Source organism: Protobothrops mucrosquamatus, unplaced genomic scaffold (assembly GCF_001527695.2).
Source record: "Protobothrops mucrosquamatus isolate PMUCROS unplaced genomic scaffold, P.Mucros_1.0 scaffold411, whole genome shotgun sequence".
Taxonomy (NCBI): Eukaryota; Metazoa; Chordata; class Lepidosauria; order Squamata; family Viperidae; genus Protobothrops; species Protobothrops mucrosquamatus.
Window position 1 is genome coordinate 656,046 of NW_015386740.1, and position 15,433 is coordinate 671,478.

General features: G+C 39.0%; 2 protein-coding genes across 3 annotated transcripts in view; both read right to left on the minus strand.

The window, feature by feature from the left end:
* The window catches only part of LOC107287651 (coiled-coil domain-containing protein 169), a 31,946-nt gene extending 23,667 nt beyond the window's left edge, over positions 1-8,279 (minus strand). For both annotated transcript variants that reach the window (XM_015816177.1, XM_015816175.1), the window contains exons 1-2: positions 8,160-8,279; positions 5,683-5,765 (exon numbers count right to left, since the gene is read on the minus strand). In XM_015816177.1, coding sequence (XP_015671663.1) covers positions 5,683-5,765; positions 8,160-8,239 — 163 coding nt within the window. In that variant the 5' untranslated portion in view covers positions 8,240-8,279. The remainder of the gene's footprint in view (positions 1-5,682; positions 5,766-8,159) is intronic.
* A 2,062-nt stretch (positions 8,280-10,341) lies between these two features.
* The window catches only part of SPART (spartin), a 19,809-nt gene continuing 14,717 nt past the window's right edge, over positions 10,342-15,433 (minus strand). The window contains exons 6-8 of the mRNA XM_015816183.1: positions 14,709-14,867; positions 14,530-14,620; positions 10,342-11,593 (exon numbers count right to left, since the gene is read on the minus strand). Coding sequence (XP_015671669.1) covers positions 11,380-11,593; positions 14,530-14,620; positions 14,709-14,867 — 464 coding nt within the window. The 3' untranslated portion in view covers positions 10,342-11,379. The remainder of the gene's footprint in view (positions 11,594-14,529; positions 14,621-14,708; positions 14,868-15,433) is intronic.

A 15,433-nucleotide genomic window follows, 5' to 3' on the forward strand; every position in this document is an offset into this window, starting at 1 on the left:
AGCATCTATTTATATGTTAAAATCTGAACACACTAAAACATCTAAAAATGTTTGCTAAAATTCTTGTCTGTAACTTAAAAATTAATGCTAACTAAATCTGTATCACAACGGGAGAGAATGGAAGACCTGAAGAAGGAACAGACTCCCTCTCTTACTGGTAAATGGATAAATTGACTCTCCTGATACCTAGAAGAGAAGAACTCTCAAATATAGCTATACCTTACTGGTAGAACATGTTTTGCTGAAAATCTCAGTTTTACCCTGGTAATGTATTGCTCAGAGTATGAGCAATAAACTAGATGAATGAGAGCAGATATGATATTGTTGCCATTATGGAAACTTGGTGGGATGAAACCCATAAATGGAACATACAGCTACAGGGATTTAAATTATTTTAAAGGCCAAGAAAATATTTTGCTTTGCTCTTTCCTTGTGCATGATTTAAGAAAGGTGTCAATATATCCACTTATATGCAGCCATGATCAAAACCAGTTTTTTCCTTAAGAGGAGTTATGCTGCCTGTCTCTCTTGGGGAAAATCTGATGTTTGGAGAACTGCAGAAGGACAAAGAACTATGAAGGGCAAATGCTGTGAGTTATATCGAATAACTGTTTGGGAGCAAGATATGCCAGTGGAGGGACATAGAAGGTTGATAAACTCAAATTCTGCAAATAGTGGAATAGAGATCAAACTAATTGTCATGTTCATAGAATATATAGCAGCATAGTATCACATTACTCTTCTCCATCTGCCCTGTTGATTCCCTTCATGATGAGACAATGTTGGATGAATAGGAATGTCCAATAAGTGGAAGAGGGATATAAATCAGGAGCTGCAATTTGAGATCACATGGTTAACTGAGTCCCTGTACTGTAGTGGAAAATGTGGGTTAGAAACAGCTGTGCAGTTTCCAGAGCAGATGGTAGCCTCTTACATGGAATAAAATGAGTCAACTTGGTAAACAGATACACTATCACTAGAATGGTTGTAAAACCATAACACTTCTGGGAGAACCGTAATAAATTCCAGAGAAAATGTATCCCGTGGTGCAGCAGAAAAAGGAAGCACTAGAACAAACAAGCCATCTTAGCAAAGATAGTCTTGGCCCAATGTCTGGCAGACAAAATCGTTTGGATTAATTTGAAGATGACTAGCAAGTTGTGTTGAGGAAGGAGAAGTGTTATCTTGTCTCGTGATCTGTACGAGTTTGAGATTCTGACTCCAAAAAAGGAGAAAGGATTCTCAGATTGAAGAACCCAAACAATTCTGTATTATATCTATGAACTTCCTGGCTGGTGAAATCAGTAACACTCAGTTGCATCCATGTAGTACTATCTGCTTCTTGGAGATGGCATTTTCTGCCTTGAATGAGGTGGTGGTATGTTCCTCCTCAAGATGTTTTCACTGAACCTGATTATTTTGGATAATTGTAATCCAGTCTCCAATCTTCACTTTCTGAGAAATATTGTTGAGAAAATGACCAGGCTGCAGCATCAGAGGACCCTAGAAGATATAGATTATTTAAATCCTTTTCCATGTGGTTTCAAATTGAGTCATAGCACTAAGTCATGTTTGTTAAAGACTTCTGAAAACATAGGATGGAGTAGTGCAACTATCCTAGTTCTACTTGATCTCTGGGTAGCTTTCAATACTATTTAGCATAGTATTCTTCTGGGCTGCCTATGGGATTATGAGTGAGAGGTAAGGTTGTTCCAGTTTTCTCTTCCTTTCTCTATGGTCAGATCCAGTTGATATTGATAGAACAGGGAAAGATTGATCAGAGGCCCTTCTTGTGTGGAGCAGCTCAAACTCAATGCCCTCACTTCTTCTGATTAACATCTGCATGATGCCATTGGGTGAGATCATCCATTGATTTAAGATCTGGTCTCATCAGTATGCTGATGATACATAGGTATGTATCCCAATCTCAGGTAATGTTGTCAAAATCTTGTCCTGGTGGTTGGAGAAGTAAGAGCTGGCTTAGGCCCAATTCTGACAAGACTTAGTAGTCGTGCTCTTTGGACCTCCCCTCTCCTCCCACCAGTTTGGAGAAGTTCCATCCTAGGTTCTGAATGGGACTATAATGCCTTCTTTGCATGTTTATGATAATGATGATGATGATGATGATGATGATGATGATGATGATATCCTGTCTGACTCTTGGCAATTCTATGGGCCTGGTTTCTCCACGTCTTCCAATCTTGCACTACTTCTTTGAGTTTTTCTATGCTCTGTCTGATGTCAGCTTTGATACTGTGCCTTCTTTGGGATTGGTGCACAATTGAGGGGTTTTCCTGAACTCACAGCTCCTTTTCAAGCAAGTGGCAGGTTAAGTTGCTGTAAAGATAGTAGCCCAAGGTTTGCAAAAGGTACTGTTTAAATGCTGAGAGGGAGAAAACAGTCCCAGTGAAAACTGTGACTAGGTGTTTGTAGCCAATCGTTCTCCAAAGCTCTTGGGTCATGCAAGAAAGCAATCAAATACAGTTGCAGTAATTTTTGTGGTGATTTATTCTTAGACTGGAGGGATATACCATCAATTATCTCTACTTGTATAGAAAGACAAATTGTCCTATAATAGCCTTATCAATGAAATTAATATTTGCCCCCCACAAGCTCAAATGAAATAAGAGTTGCATTTCGGAGGTGAGAGGATGCAAATGGAGATAATAAAATGTATTGCTTAGTGTTAGACATTGGAAGACTCTGTAATTGTTGGTGGATGGGGGAACAGTTTCCCAAAATCAAGATATTAAAGCAATTTAGAACCTTACTTATGAGATGACCCAACATTCCACAGGTGCAATGACACTTTTCATATTCTTCAATTAATTGTACCTCAACTCTGTCAGATGACCATCTCTTACCACAAAATGTTGAAACAGCTCTTCCAAAGTCTCTGGCATGCCTTATTTCACTAATTCATCTCTTAAATTAATTTTCCTGAAACTGGTTGATGATGGCAAAATTCCAATGGACATTGCTGACATTCAACTGAAAATATGTTATATACTTCAGCATCCTTCTTGTCCCAATTTATGACTTTCCCAATCACAGTTGCTTTCCCAACCAAAGGCAGCTTTCACTTTCTGCATAAAATCTTGTCAGCGGTCTAGCATGATATTGTTTCTTTCAGTGAGTAGAACTGCCCATGTGTCTGCTGTTCCTTTTAAAAGCCTGAGAAAGAATGCCACCTTTGTCTAATCCAGTGGTTCTCAACCTTTTTAATGCCGCGACCCCAACCGGTCGTAAGTCGAGGACCAAACCGGTCGTACGTCGAGGACTAAACCGGTCGTAAGTCGAGGACTAAACCGATCGTAAGTCGAGGACTACCCAACCGGTCATAAGTCGAGGACTTTCCCTGCCCGGGAGCGCCGCGCATGCGTGGTTCCGCCCCCTGTGCCGGCCGACGCGTAGCTGGCAAGCGGCAGAGACGGAGCAGGCCGACCACCAGCTGGCCCAGCCCAAGGGAGGTAAGGCACTCGCTGGAAAAGGGGGAAAAATGGCGGACAAAAAAAATGGCGGACAGCCTTGCTTGGCGACCCCCATGAAATGGTCAATCGACCCCAAATGGGGTCCCGACCCACAGGTTGAGAACCACTGGTCTAATCACTAGGGAACTTGCTAACCTCACGGCCACAAACAATTCACACTTGTGTGAAAGTTAGGAATTGGACACAACTTCCCCCAAATTCTTCAGCAGGTTTCCAGAATGGAATTTAATTGAAAGTGCAGTAATCCATAAGCTTTCATAGCTGAGATAAATCTTGGCCCAAATACTGCATCATAGCATTCTGTAATTATTTAGCTACTGTATATGCTGAAACAACTATTCCACTCTGCCAACAAGATCAGAAGCTAAGTCCAGAATTCAGAATCCAATGCCTTTAAGGTGAAACAGTAAAGTGGTTTCAAGACTGATGTTAAACCTTGCAAGACTGAAAACTCAGGAAACGAAAACTATTTAGATTTTTGGAAAGATATTTACTGCTAGTAGGATAATGAAACAGAATTTTAGACACCCATCAAAGTAATTCCCCTGCTCATCACCAACACACCTATAGGTAGTGACTTAGAGGAAGCTGATTTATGGTACCCAGATCATAATTCTAAATGCAGAAATAGGAAGCTTTGGGGGACTAGGAGTATTTTTGAATGTAGAGATCATGTGATTTGCTACCCTCATAAAATGGTTGCCATGGGAGAACTGCCTCTTCAAAAATAGTGGCAATTAGCATGGATAGTCACAAAAGTCACATCACCAGAAGACTCACATGACCAATTCAGTCTGCTTCCTACCATGCCAATGGGATTTTTATGGGGTACAAAGGCATTGATACAAATAAATATGGCGAATGAAGGCAAATATATATGTCTCAGGATAATGTTGCAGGATCCAATCTGGATCGGTCACCGGGACTAGAGGTTTAGTGTTCCGAATTTTCAGACCCGTGCTGGAGCCCATCCTCAGGGAACTTCTCTCTCACCAGAATACATGCTTTGGGCTATTCTATGCCTAGTATTTATGTGGTGCCTGGTTGTGTGTGGTTTTTTAGTTGTTGACTGAGGTATTGATAGCCGGTTACTAAGTCATTGGCTGTTGTTTCCTTGTGCTGCCAAGTCCTCGGCTCCTAAGTAGCTGATAAGCTAGTGGTAAATCAGCACTCCTGTTGACTGACACCTGTTTCCCAAGGTTCAATCATTTCCCTGCCTATTTTTGTGCCTGCTCAGCTAACAATTTTAATATCTGCAAAGTTGAATGTACAGTATGTCCTTGTTCATTGCAATGTCAGGCTACAAATGAATTCGGGTGTAGGACAGATGGGGAGGAAGCTAACTACCATATTGCAAGTGAGCGACCAGACAGGGAGACTCAAACTCACTGGAAGACCAGTCACTCTGCCCAAACAAAGGTTGTTGTGGGGGTAGAATTCTGAGAACCTGAATGAAAGCTGGAGGTAAAGAGCAAATATATAGTTCAATAAATAAATCAGTGAAAATTGATCACTGTTTTTATTATTCAAATTGATTAGGAAAGATGAATTCAGTTTTCTGATTTGTTAACCAGATCCAGGATATCAAAGTCAGAGTCTTTTGACCAATAGGCAAAGAGACTAGTTTTTAGTTTTTATGTTATCATGTGAAGGAGACAGAAAAATGGACAAGAACATTCCTTTCATTAATACATCAACTTCAGAAGTGTGAGCTAATAATGCGATTGAAACTGTGTGATTACTTACAGAAACCCTATCAGATAAGAACAAATCATATTTCTGTGCTCTAGAGCATGCATGCATTTGTATTGGAAGAACTGGGGCCCTTCTGGATTAAAAATTAGCCAGTGACTAGGAGACGCCCAGTTGGGGGCTCCTTTCATGTCCCGTTAATGTGCCCAATGGAGTGATGCCTATCTATCTACTCACAATTACTCACTGCTAGGTAGGCAGGAGCTGGAGCAAACAACAGGAGCTCGTCCCATCACACAGAAGGACTCGGGTCTCCAACGTGGGCTTACTGATTGTCAACCCAGCGTCCTAACCAGGTGAGTCACTGTGCTCTTTGCTCTAGAGCATGAAGAAATGTAAGACTTGACATTGTATATAAACATATATAAAGTATTTTATTTTTAATTCACAGAAAGCCTGAAAACTATTATTTCAGCTAAGGTCAAATATAATCTCTTACCTTCATCATCAGTTCTGCTAAGTCTTTTCACTAGTTCTGCTATTGTATTGTTCATTTCAAATATGGAAAGTTCTAACATTTCTCTGTATTAAAGAGAAAGCATGTATGGCAATTACAAATCCCAATGGTATATGAAAATGACATAAGTGTTTATAATATAAATTCTTTACAAGATATCTGCAGGTTTCTATACTTATAAAAGCACCATCAGGCACTCTCTCAAGACTAAAGTCTATAAATTGTGAGCAGATGTCATAACAAACATATTCTTCCCCCAGTATTTGTTGAATACAGAGATTCAGTATTAAATTAGCTAAACAGATGGATGATCTGAGATGGTGCTACTATGCAAAATGACATTTAAAACTCTGCAAGTGACCAAACAAAGGGTTCCAGAGCTTTTTCCACGTAATTGTGTCCTAATATATTGCTCATGTTCTATTATAGTCTTTAAAACACATTTAATAATGAAATGAGAGGTAACAATATCTCCATGCCTAGCCAGGACTATTAAGAGCATTTTTAAAAGGCCTTTCATTACTTCTCTTTAATGTTCTGAATCTGATGAGTATCCAAAGCAAAACAAGCTGAGGACCGCTCATTTATACATCCTCATTATTCTTGTCTGCCAAGTAGAAGGCTCAAAAAAAAAAGTCACAGGAAATTACCTGTCACAACAATGATAAAGGGACTTACAGGGATGAATCATCCTCTTCCTCCTCAAGGCTGCAGAAAGGACTTCCAAAATACTGGTATATTCAAATCCGTCTTTGATCTGATCTAACTGTATTCCTTCCCATGCCTTGCAGGGGTTGTGAAAACAAAAACTAGCTCTGTCACTGCAAATCTCTCTCTACATGCACTTTCCCTTTGCCAAGGTGCTGCCAGCATAGTATAAGACATCTTAAAGCTTTCTTTGCTCCCGTCTGAATTGTGTCCATCCTATTAGCATCGGACTAGTTATTATGGGAAAGAAAATTGGTCTAGATGAGGCAATAATATCTAATCAAACATAGATCTCATGATATGTTTATTTTTGGCCCAGGTAGCTAGGACTAGTTACTTAGCAGCTAAGGATAGGAGGAAATTAATATGTCCACACATCACTTACAGTTAAAATCTACAGTGAGTACAGGTGGCGCATAAGTGAAGGACAATTGTTTATATTTTTTTAAAGCCAATAAAACATTAAACACTTTATAGCTGGAATGCTGAGCAGGTTTATTGAAAAAGAAGAGTTGCCTCGGCCTTTTTTCTTAGTGCAATTTACAGCAGTTGTCCCAGATTCCTGTTTGCCAGTTGCCAGTACTAGCAGGGGGGAAAGTACCTGCTCTCCACTCCACTGCTGAACTGTAGGCTGGTCAGCAGGGCATGAGAAAAAGGGGGAAGATGGTATGCCTCCCTTTCCAACCACAGCTGAAGATCCTTTGTGGGCTCCCGCTGTTATTTTAGCATATACCAATTTAATTTTCAAAATATGATGAAAAGACTGTAACCAGCATAGTGACTTATCCATGGCATTTTGCCCCCTCTTCACATGACCTTGTGAAACAGCCTCATGTAGACTGCAAGGCAGCTTAAGAGCCATACAAAAACTATCAATCTTCCATTTTAATATGTTCCATAAATTTAATATAAATGTGCAGCTTAAGTCCAGTCGCTAAGACAGGGCTTTTCAACCAGTGGTACGGTTACCACCTGTGGTACATTGGCACCTGGCAGGTGATACGCGACCATCCTAGAAAAGTGGTAGCGGGGGAAGGGAATGAGAGCACCGCCGGGTGGGCAGGCAGGTGTCTTGCTCGGCTGTGCCTTGGGGGGCACTTTTTTCAGTGCCATTGTAACTTCAAACAGTCACTAAGCGAACTATTGTAAGTCGAGGACTACCTGTACTTTATCACTTTTTTCCTTTTTGGTCATCAAGTTTTTGACACCTCGCTAGGCGACTGGTGGTACTCGGATATTGCCATATCCTAAAAGTGGTACAATGGGTGAAAAGGTTGAAAAGCCCTGCGCTAAGATACAGCATGCTGTAAATATATTCAGGTAATGCAAGTAAATATATTAAGACAGTCCCAGATTCAAACCTTTTTTGCTATAAATTCAAGAACAGTTCTTAGCTGTACAGGTAAGACTTTGGTAACAGAGATAAAACACGAATCTTTTATAAAGCGGCCTAACTTTAACGTTTAAGTATTATTGCAACATACTAAGAATATTGTATTAACTTTTAAAAACGTTATTCTGCAAATACAGTTGCAGCTTTAGGAGAACTCTTCCAGAACATGTCAGTGCACAGGGCGTGGTAATAAAAAATATCTCTTCCCATTCGAATAATGCAGTTTCCTCTGGCATCCCTTTGGGTTGGCATCAGCCCCCCTCTCCGCCCCCCCGACACACACACACACACACCCTTTCCGGGTGTTTATGCGTCATCCGCCTCAGACATCCGCAGCGTTGCTGACGGCAGGACTCACTTCATTTGCTTCTCTTGAGTCAGCTCCTGCTCCACGCCTCCAAAGTCTAGCTCTGGGCTGTAAGCGCTGCCTTCCCCCATGGCTTCCTACACACACGCAGCTGCTCCCGCGCGTCCTCATCGCCTTGGAGAACACGCAGGAGAGGCGCGGGGAAGGGCGGGGAAGGAAAAGAGACAGCGCCGCTCACGTGGCAGGAATTTTCGAACACTCCCGTTGCCTGCGACGGCACAATGCTGAGCTCCCTCCCTCCCTCGCGCCGAAGAAAGAGATGGGGGAAGATGGATCTTTGCAGGATCCAATCTGGGTCGGTCCCCGGGACCAGGGGTTTTGCCTTCCGAGTCCGAAAGCTCGGAAGACAAAAAAAAAACCCCGGTCCCGGGGACCGACTCAGATTGGATCCTGCAACCTTATCCTGAGACACGTATATTCGCCTTCGTTCGTCAGGATTGATCTCTTGTTTCTTGGAAAGTGCAGCGCGCGCCACCGTGTTTTGGTATTGCGGTGCTGCGAGGCGTGGGCGCTTCTTAGACTACTAGAGTGTCCGTTGCAAGATAATATATCGACGACTTGCTTAGAATTTGCATCTATTACAGTGGTTTTAAATGGGGAACGACAGAAAGAAAGAAAGCTAAGTTACAAAGCAGCATGGAAAACGGCCTAAAGCAGTGTTTCTCAACCTTGACAATTTTAAGGCATGTGGACTGCTGGCTGTGGAATTCTGGGAGTTGAAGTCCACATGCCTTAAAATTGTCAAGGTTGAGAAACACTGGCCTAAAGGAAAGAATGTCTGGAGCTACTACCCGCTGTGCTTCCGCGTGTTACTAACAGTGCAGAAATGTCTTGCAAGGATGTTTGAACTTCTATAGACGTGGACTGACCCTGCCTTTTTTTTTTTTTGAAACCAGCTAACCTCAAGTTAAGTGCTTCTAGTTTATTGGTGGCAACATCCAGATGCTGGCTATCGGAAACTAACCAGGATTGCCTTGCTTCGTATATGGAGGGTGTCTGACCAGATACCCCACCTCTGTTGGCCATATAAGAAAATTAATAAAACATCCCAGGTGGCAAAGTTACATGGATGTGGTTACCTAGAGTTGAGATCCACTGGGATAGTTATAACTACACAACTCAAAATGGGTTTCTTAAACAGCAGAGGGTTGAGCAGAGGGGTCCCTTCCAGCTCTATTCTGATTGAAGTTTTGGCTGTAATAAGCCTACATATGTATCTATAGGCACAAACTGATGGAAATACTTGTTTAGCTCTGATAAGTTCAGGAAAGGAAGGTATGAACAGGCAGTACAGATCAACAATAGCTATCCACCCTTATAAGAAGATATCCACCATGTTATTTTAAAAATAAAAGAAAAATAAAATAAAAAGGGAGGACTAGGACCTTTTCTGCCATCAGTTTTGTGTTTCTAAAATGGTCTTGTGAACTAAGAAATTCAGTTATATTACAGCAAATTCTTGCCCACCAACCTGGTGTGATGAAAAGCAAAGAAGCCTTGTTTTCTGCAGCTGTCTTGTCAGTGAAGACATCAAGCAAACAGAAGAACAATTTCATTAGCAGTCATTTGGTATAGATAACATCCACACATCAAATTTCCTTATTTTTACGAAATGCTAAATGTATAATAATCACTAAAGATCCCTATTTGGCACAAGATGTTTTTCAAACAGAATACCCAAAGAATATTGCTATTTTGCACTTATACTTTACACATATTCGTTGCTTTTGCTACATTTTTTAAAACCTGCAAGAACAACTTAACAGGAATCATACCGTCTCTCAACTTATTATCATTGATTTTGTCTATATACTATATTCTTCATTTAGGGATCACAGTGACTAGTGGTCTAAAAAACCTGAGTGACCACTTGCAAATGCAATGCTAATAAATGATAATTAAAAATATGTTTTTGATCAATGTGTGCATTTCTAACCAAATTTCATTTACATGACAACACATTTCAGAGTGTTAGTAATGTTGACATAGCTGTACAAGAGAAATTTAACTGAATGAAATGGCAGCAACCAGTGATCTTTGTAGTATCTTTTCAATCATAGGTTCATTTAGCAACTTTCTTCGTGATCTAAATGGAACTTGGTCACTAAACGAGGAGCAGGTGTATTTAAATAAAAATGAAGATAGCCAAAATATGCATCTTAAGTTTATTTATAATTTTAAATTCATAAGTCATTTCAAGTGCTTAGCTCCTAAACCAATGGACGTGCTATCTTTTTGCTATCACATTTGACCACCACTATTTAAATTCAATATCAAAATCAGAAGTAACCTCTAAAAGTTGGAAATTCTACATTAATAGCAACTGCTTTTTCATATTAAGAAGGAAATGTCAATGTCTAACAGAAAATGAATTTCATTCTCTTACAAGGCAACAAGATATACTTCTGAATAATGCAGACCTCTCAATAAAATAATTTATAATAAATTATCTTATAATAAATATAGAATATAAAGCTTTTTCTTCATCCATAAATGGAGCCTTACTTTTTTGAGCAAAAATCTTTTTTCATAGAATTCAGTTATTTCAGCATCATATTTTGCCAACAAAAGTAGTTAAGAATTTTGCCATCTATTCCAATTAAAACTAGGATTTCATAAAGCTGGTTTAAACTAAACTAAATTAAACTAATAACATTAATAGTAAAATATCAATCTTTGGTTTCTGTAGAATTGGAATTGATTTTGATAGCTTATCAATAATTTGATAGCTTAATCAGTTGTTTATGTAATAAAGTTCAAATATGTACACTACCTAATCAGACAGTACAGTTTCAATAACTATTGAAATAAGATTCGGGGGAAAATGAAGTAGAAGTTTTTAAAACAGTATATATCAAGTTAAGTTCTAATACTCCATTTTACAACTTAAAAAGGAGTTGTTTTTTCTTGTGCAAGTTAAATGCTATTGCAAATTTAGTTTTCACTTAAATTGGCTTTTTGCAATCTGGTGCTCTCCAGATGTGTTAAAGTTTTACCATGTTAGCTAGAAATTGGTTTCACATATGGAAAATTCTGGGCTGGAAGAGGCTGCAATATTGGAGTTATGGGAACAGAAATAATTTTTAGAAAAGGTTAATCTTCAAGTCTGATAAATTGAGTCCAAATAGTTTAAGATTATAAAAATACCAAATCTGTTAATTCATTTCATTTAAATATATATTAAGGCTTTTGGCAATTCAGTTGCACAGATTTAGTGTTCATCTTTTTTCTCTCTCTTTTGTAGAGCTTTATTTTCATCCTTTTCGGTAATCTTATAATCATCCAGGAGTGTGTTGCCTGTTTCCTTTGCAGTTTTCTTGACCATAGCTTTGATTCCAATATGGTCAATATTAAACGCTGTTACACCAACATTGATGGCAGAACTCACAGCATTATTTGTAGCTTGGCCAGCATCATTCCCATACCTAAAAAGGAAAGTGTTAAGACTTAATTTTTAGCTCAGTACAATTAAGGAAAGCTGTTTTATATATATTCCCATATGCCACACATTGTTAATCATTAATTGAAAAATTTACACTTAAGAATATAGGAATTGGCTTTTCAACTGCATTGAAAAAGAAGAAGCCCAAAGCAGTTCCTTTGCAAAAGATGGGGTGGGGCTTTTTGATGTGCCATTGACCCAGGAGCTTTTTGGTGCATTGCAACTCTGGGGCTGCTTTTGGCCCTTTTTCCACAGCCACATCCAGCAGCCAGGCCAGTCATGTCTCATCAGCAGCAAGAGGAACGTGAAGGTCACCTAGGACAATGGAGCACATGGCAACAGGGGTCTTGAAGTGCAAGGTGGCAAGGGCAACTGTGGCTGGGTGGCTGTAGCTTCCTAGGGTGTGGGAAGTCACCCCACAGTTGTGCAGTTCTGGAGTTGCTTACTGCCCCACAAAGCAGGGTGCATGGCAGCAAGATGGCAGAAATGGAAGGGGGGAGATAGGCAGGTGGGGGTAGTTGGAAGCAATATCTTACCTTACTAAGACTCAGGGCTGGGAGGGATCAAGCCTGGAATGGCTTAGTTTTGGGGTGGCTACTCACTTAAGAAACCATGATTTTGTTAATAATGGCAACCTGGATGACAGGATTGCAGTCACTAAATGGTCCTGCCATGTGACATTTGCTTTATGACCACAACTGTTTTAACAATGGAAACTCCTGCCCCAATTGTGATTGTAAATTAAGGACTACCTATACAACAGAATGTAGGCGGTAATAGGTATATTTCGGATATGGGTTTATCCTCCAATTTGTCCTTTGTTCACTTGATTTATTTTAAATATGTATGAGATCTATTCAGAAGATAGCTAAAAATGTTTGTTTCTATGACTACTCTTGTGACTTCGTTAAAGATATATTTAAGATGTAAGTACAGTATATTCTTGTAATCTTTTACTGTTATATTTAATGACAAACATAAAAATTATATGTAAGTGTTTTCATTTCCTGGTTGGTCAGGCTGGAACCTATTACCCTATTTTCCATAGAAATATCATTTAAAATAATGCAAATTTGAACTTCAGCTTTCCTTTCAAGACATGCAGGCAACCTACAAATTACTTTTTCATCACTGTCATAACTGAAACGTTGCTAAACAAGGCAGTCACTAAATAAGGACAAATGGTACTTCCTTTGACATTTTCACTGATCCCAAATTCCTAAAGAATTTATGCCTCTCATGGAATAGAAACATGTTCAGAAATTGTGGATTAACCACACGCTTATCACGTCTCCTTCTTCAGGGGCAACTTGTTGAATAACAGTGAAAGATTTCGTATTTCAAAGCAGCAACTCTACTCATGAAAATTATGATGCTGTAGTTACTCCTTGTTATTTCACTTGCTTATTCAGTTGTTGAATATGTATGTACATGTTCAAACTCTCTTTGATCAACATGCTATAAAAGAACTATGTAGCTTTGTAGCTTTTGCTATAATCTCATCTGAATGCAAAGACCAGTGATTGATTCACTATAGCCTGCAGATCTTAGAAATAAGAAATGATTGCTAGATTGCTGTTTAGAAGTTTCACTTAATATTTTGCACAGTATCTCTTTTTAGGCCATTCTGTATGTATTACAGACATCTTATACTACTTGTGGGAAGTTCAATTAAGAAACAACAGCTATTGCTAACACTTAGGGAGTCAAGCTATTCTCCAAGGCGCCTGAAGGCAGGACAAGAAGCAACGGATGGAAACTAATCAAGGAGAGAAGCAACCTAGAACTAAGGAGAAACTTCCTGACAGTTAGAACAATTAACCAGTGGAACAACCTGCCTCCAGAAGTGGTGAATGCTCCAACACTGGAAGTTTTTAAGAAGAGACTGGACAGCCATTTGTCTGAAATGGTATAGGGTTTCCTGCCTGAGCAAGGGGTTGGACTAGATGACCTCCAAGGTCCCTTCCAACTTGTTGTTGTTGTTGTTGTTGTTATTATTATTATTATTATTATTATTATTATTATTATTATTATTATTATTATTATTATTATTATTATTATTATTTTTTGCATTTCTCTTAGAAGTTAAGAAAGTTGATATGGTATGTAATCAAAACTAACGATATAAAACCCTCCCACAGTACCTACACACATTCATTTTCCTCCATAGATCTGATATACATTCAATATTCAAAGGAATAAAGCTGGTAGCAATCCCCATTTGTGACAGGGAGCTCCAAACATAAAAAACAGAAATAAATAATATTTTCAGTGTGGAAACAGTTCACACAGAGAACATAATGTATTACTAGACATTACCTGTTCCGTCTCCATGACTTTTGCATGATAGATAGCATCATGTTTATTCAGTAAATAAAACTACCTTAATGATATAGAAAAGTATTGGATAGCCCAATTTTAAATAAAAAAGGCATGAAAGTTAATTTCCCCCTTTCTATACAACAGGGGTCCCCAACCCCTGGCCCACCGACCAATACAGGTCCATGGCCTGTTAGGAACCAGGCTGCACAGCTGGAAGTGAGTGATAGGGAGTGAGTTAAACCCAAACCATTCCCCCCCGTCCATGGAAAAAATAGTCTTTTATGAAACTGGTCCCTGGTGCCAAAAAGGTTGAGGACAGCTGCTCTACAACATATTACATAGAAAGGCTCTACTAAAGGATTGTTGTTTCAGTCCATTGGAGAGGGAAAAAATATTTGGAGACAGGGACTGCTAAATAGAAAGATTCTTCAGTAACAAAGCCTTTTTTAACTTATGCTTTATTTCTATATAATTGAGAAAACTATATATTTATATAACAATTGTTCAATTAAAGCAATAGACACAAAATACTTTTATGCAGTTGTTATTCCCTAACACTCAGTTATTATTTATGCAGAAGAGGGAAAAAAAACTTACTTGTACTTGACTGTCTGAACTGTCTCAGTAGATACATTTTTAGCAATGCATTTTGCAGCACATTCCAAACCCTGCCAAACTGTCGAAAACCCTGCAAAAACAATTAGAACCAGGAGATAACTAATATATAAACAATTAACTTAAAATGCATTGACAGATAGCTATTTTAATTTGGTTACCTTGAATTCCGCTTGCTGCTACAACTAGAGCACCATCCAAAGTTGATTTTCCATCTTTGTCTTTCTTAAGGGATTCTGGAACCAGTTTGCTTCCGTGTTTCTTCACATGAGGGGCTAACTCTCTGCCAACACAACTTGCCACAGAACAAACACCTTCAACTAAAACAGAAAGCACTATTGAAGTTGACATTTTTTTGATAAATACTTGGTCCATTCTGTACTTTGTTCAATCAAGCCTTATAAACACATTTTGCTAGACATTTCTTCCAATGTTTTTATTCGTCAGAAGCAGCAGCAGAAGTGGTAACATTTCAACAGATATTCGTTCCCTTTGATTCATAATGCAACTCAGATGACTTAGGCTTCTGAAAGGGATACCAATCTATCTTAAAAAGGCAACTCTACTTTTTTCTTAATATTTATAAAACGGACAAAAAAATCTGAAACAACTAGGCTGCATTAACAGAGGGCTAGAATCAAGATCACGTGAAGTGTTAATACCACTTTACAATACCTTGGTAAGGCTACACTTGGAATACTGCATCCAGTTTTGGTCACCGCGATGTAAAAAAGATGTTGAGACTTTAGAAAGAGTACAGAGAAGAGCAACAAAGATGATTAGGGGACTGGAGGCTAAAGCATATAAGGAACGGCTGCTGGAATTGGGTATGTCTAGTTTAATGAAGAGAAGGACGAGGGGGGACATGATAGCAGTGTTCCAATAT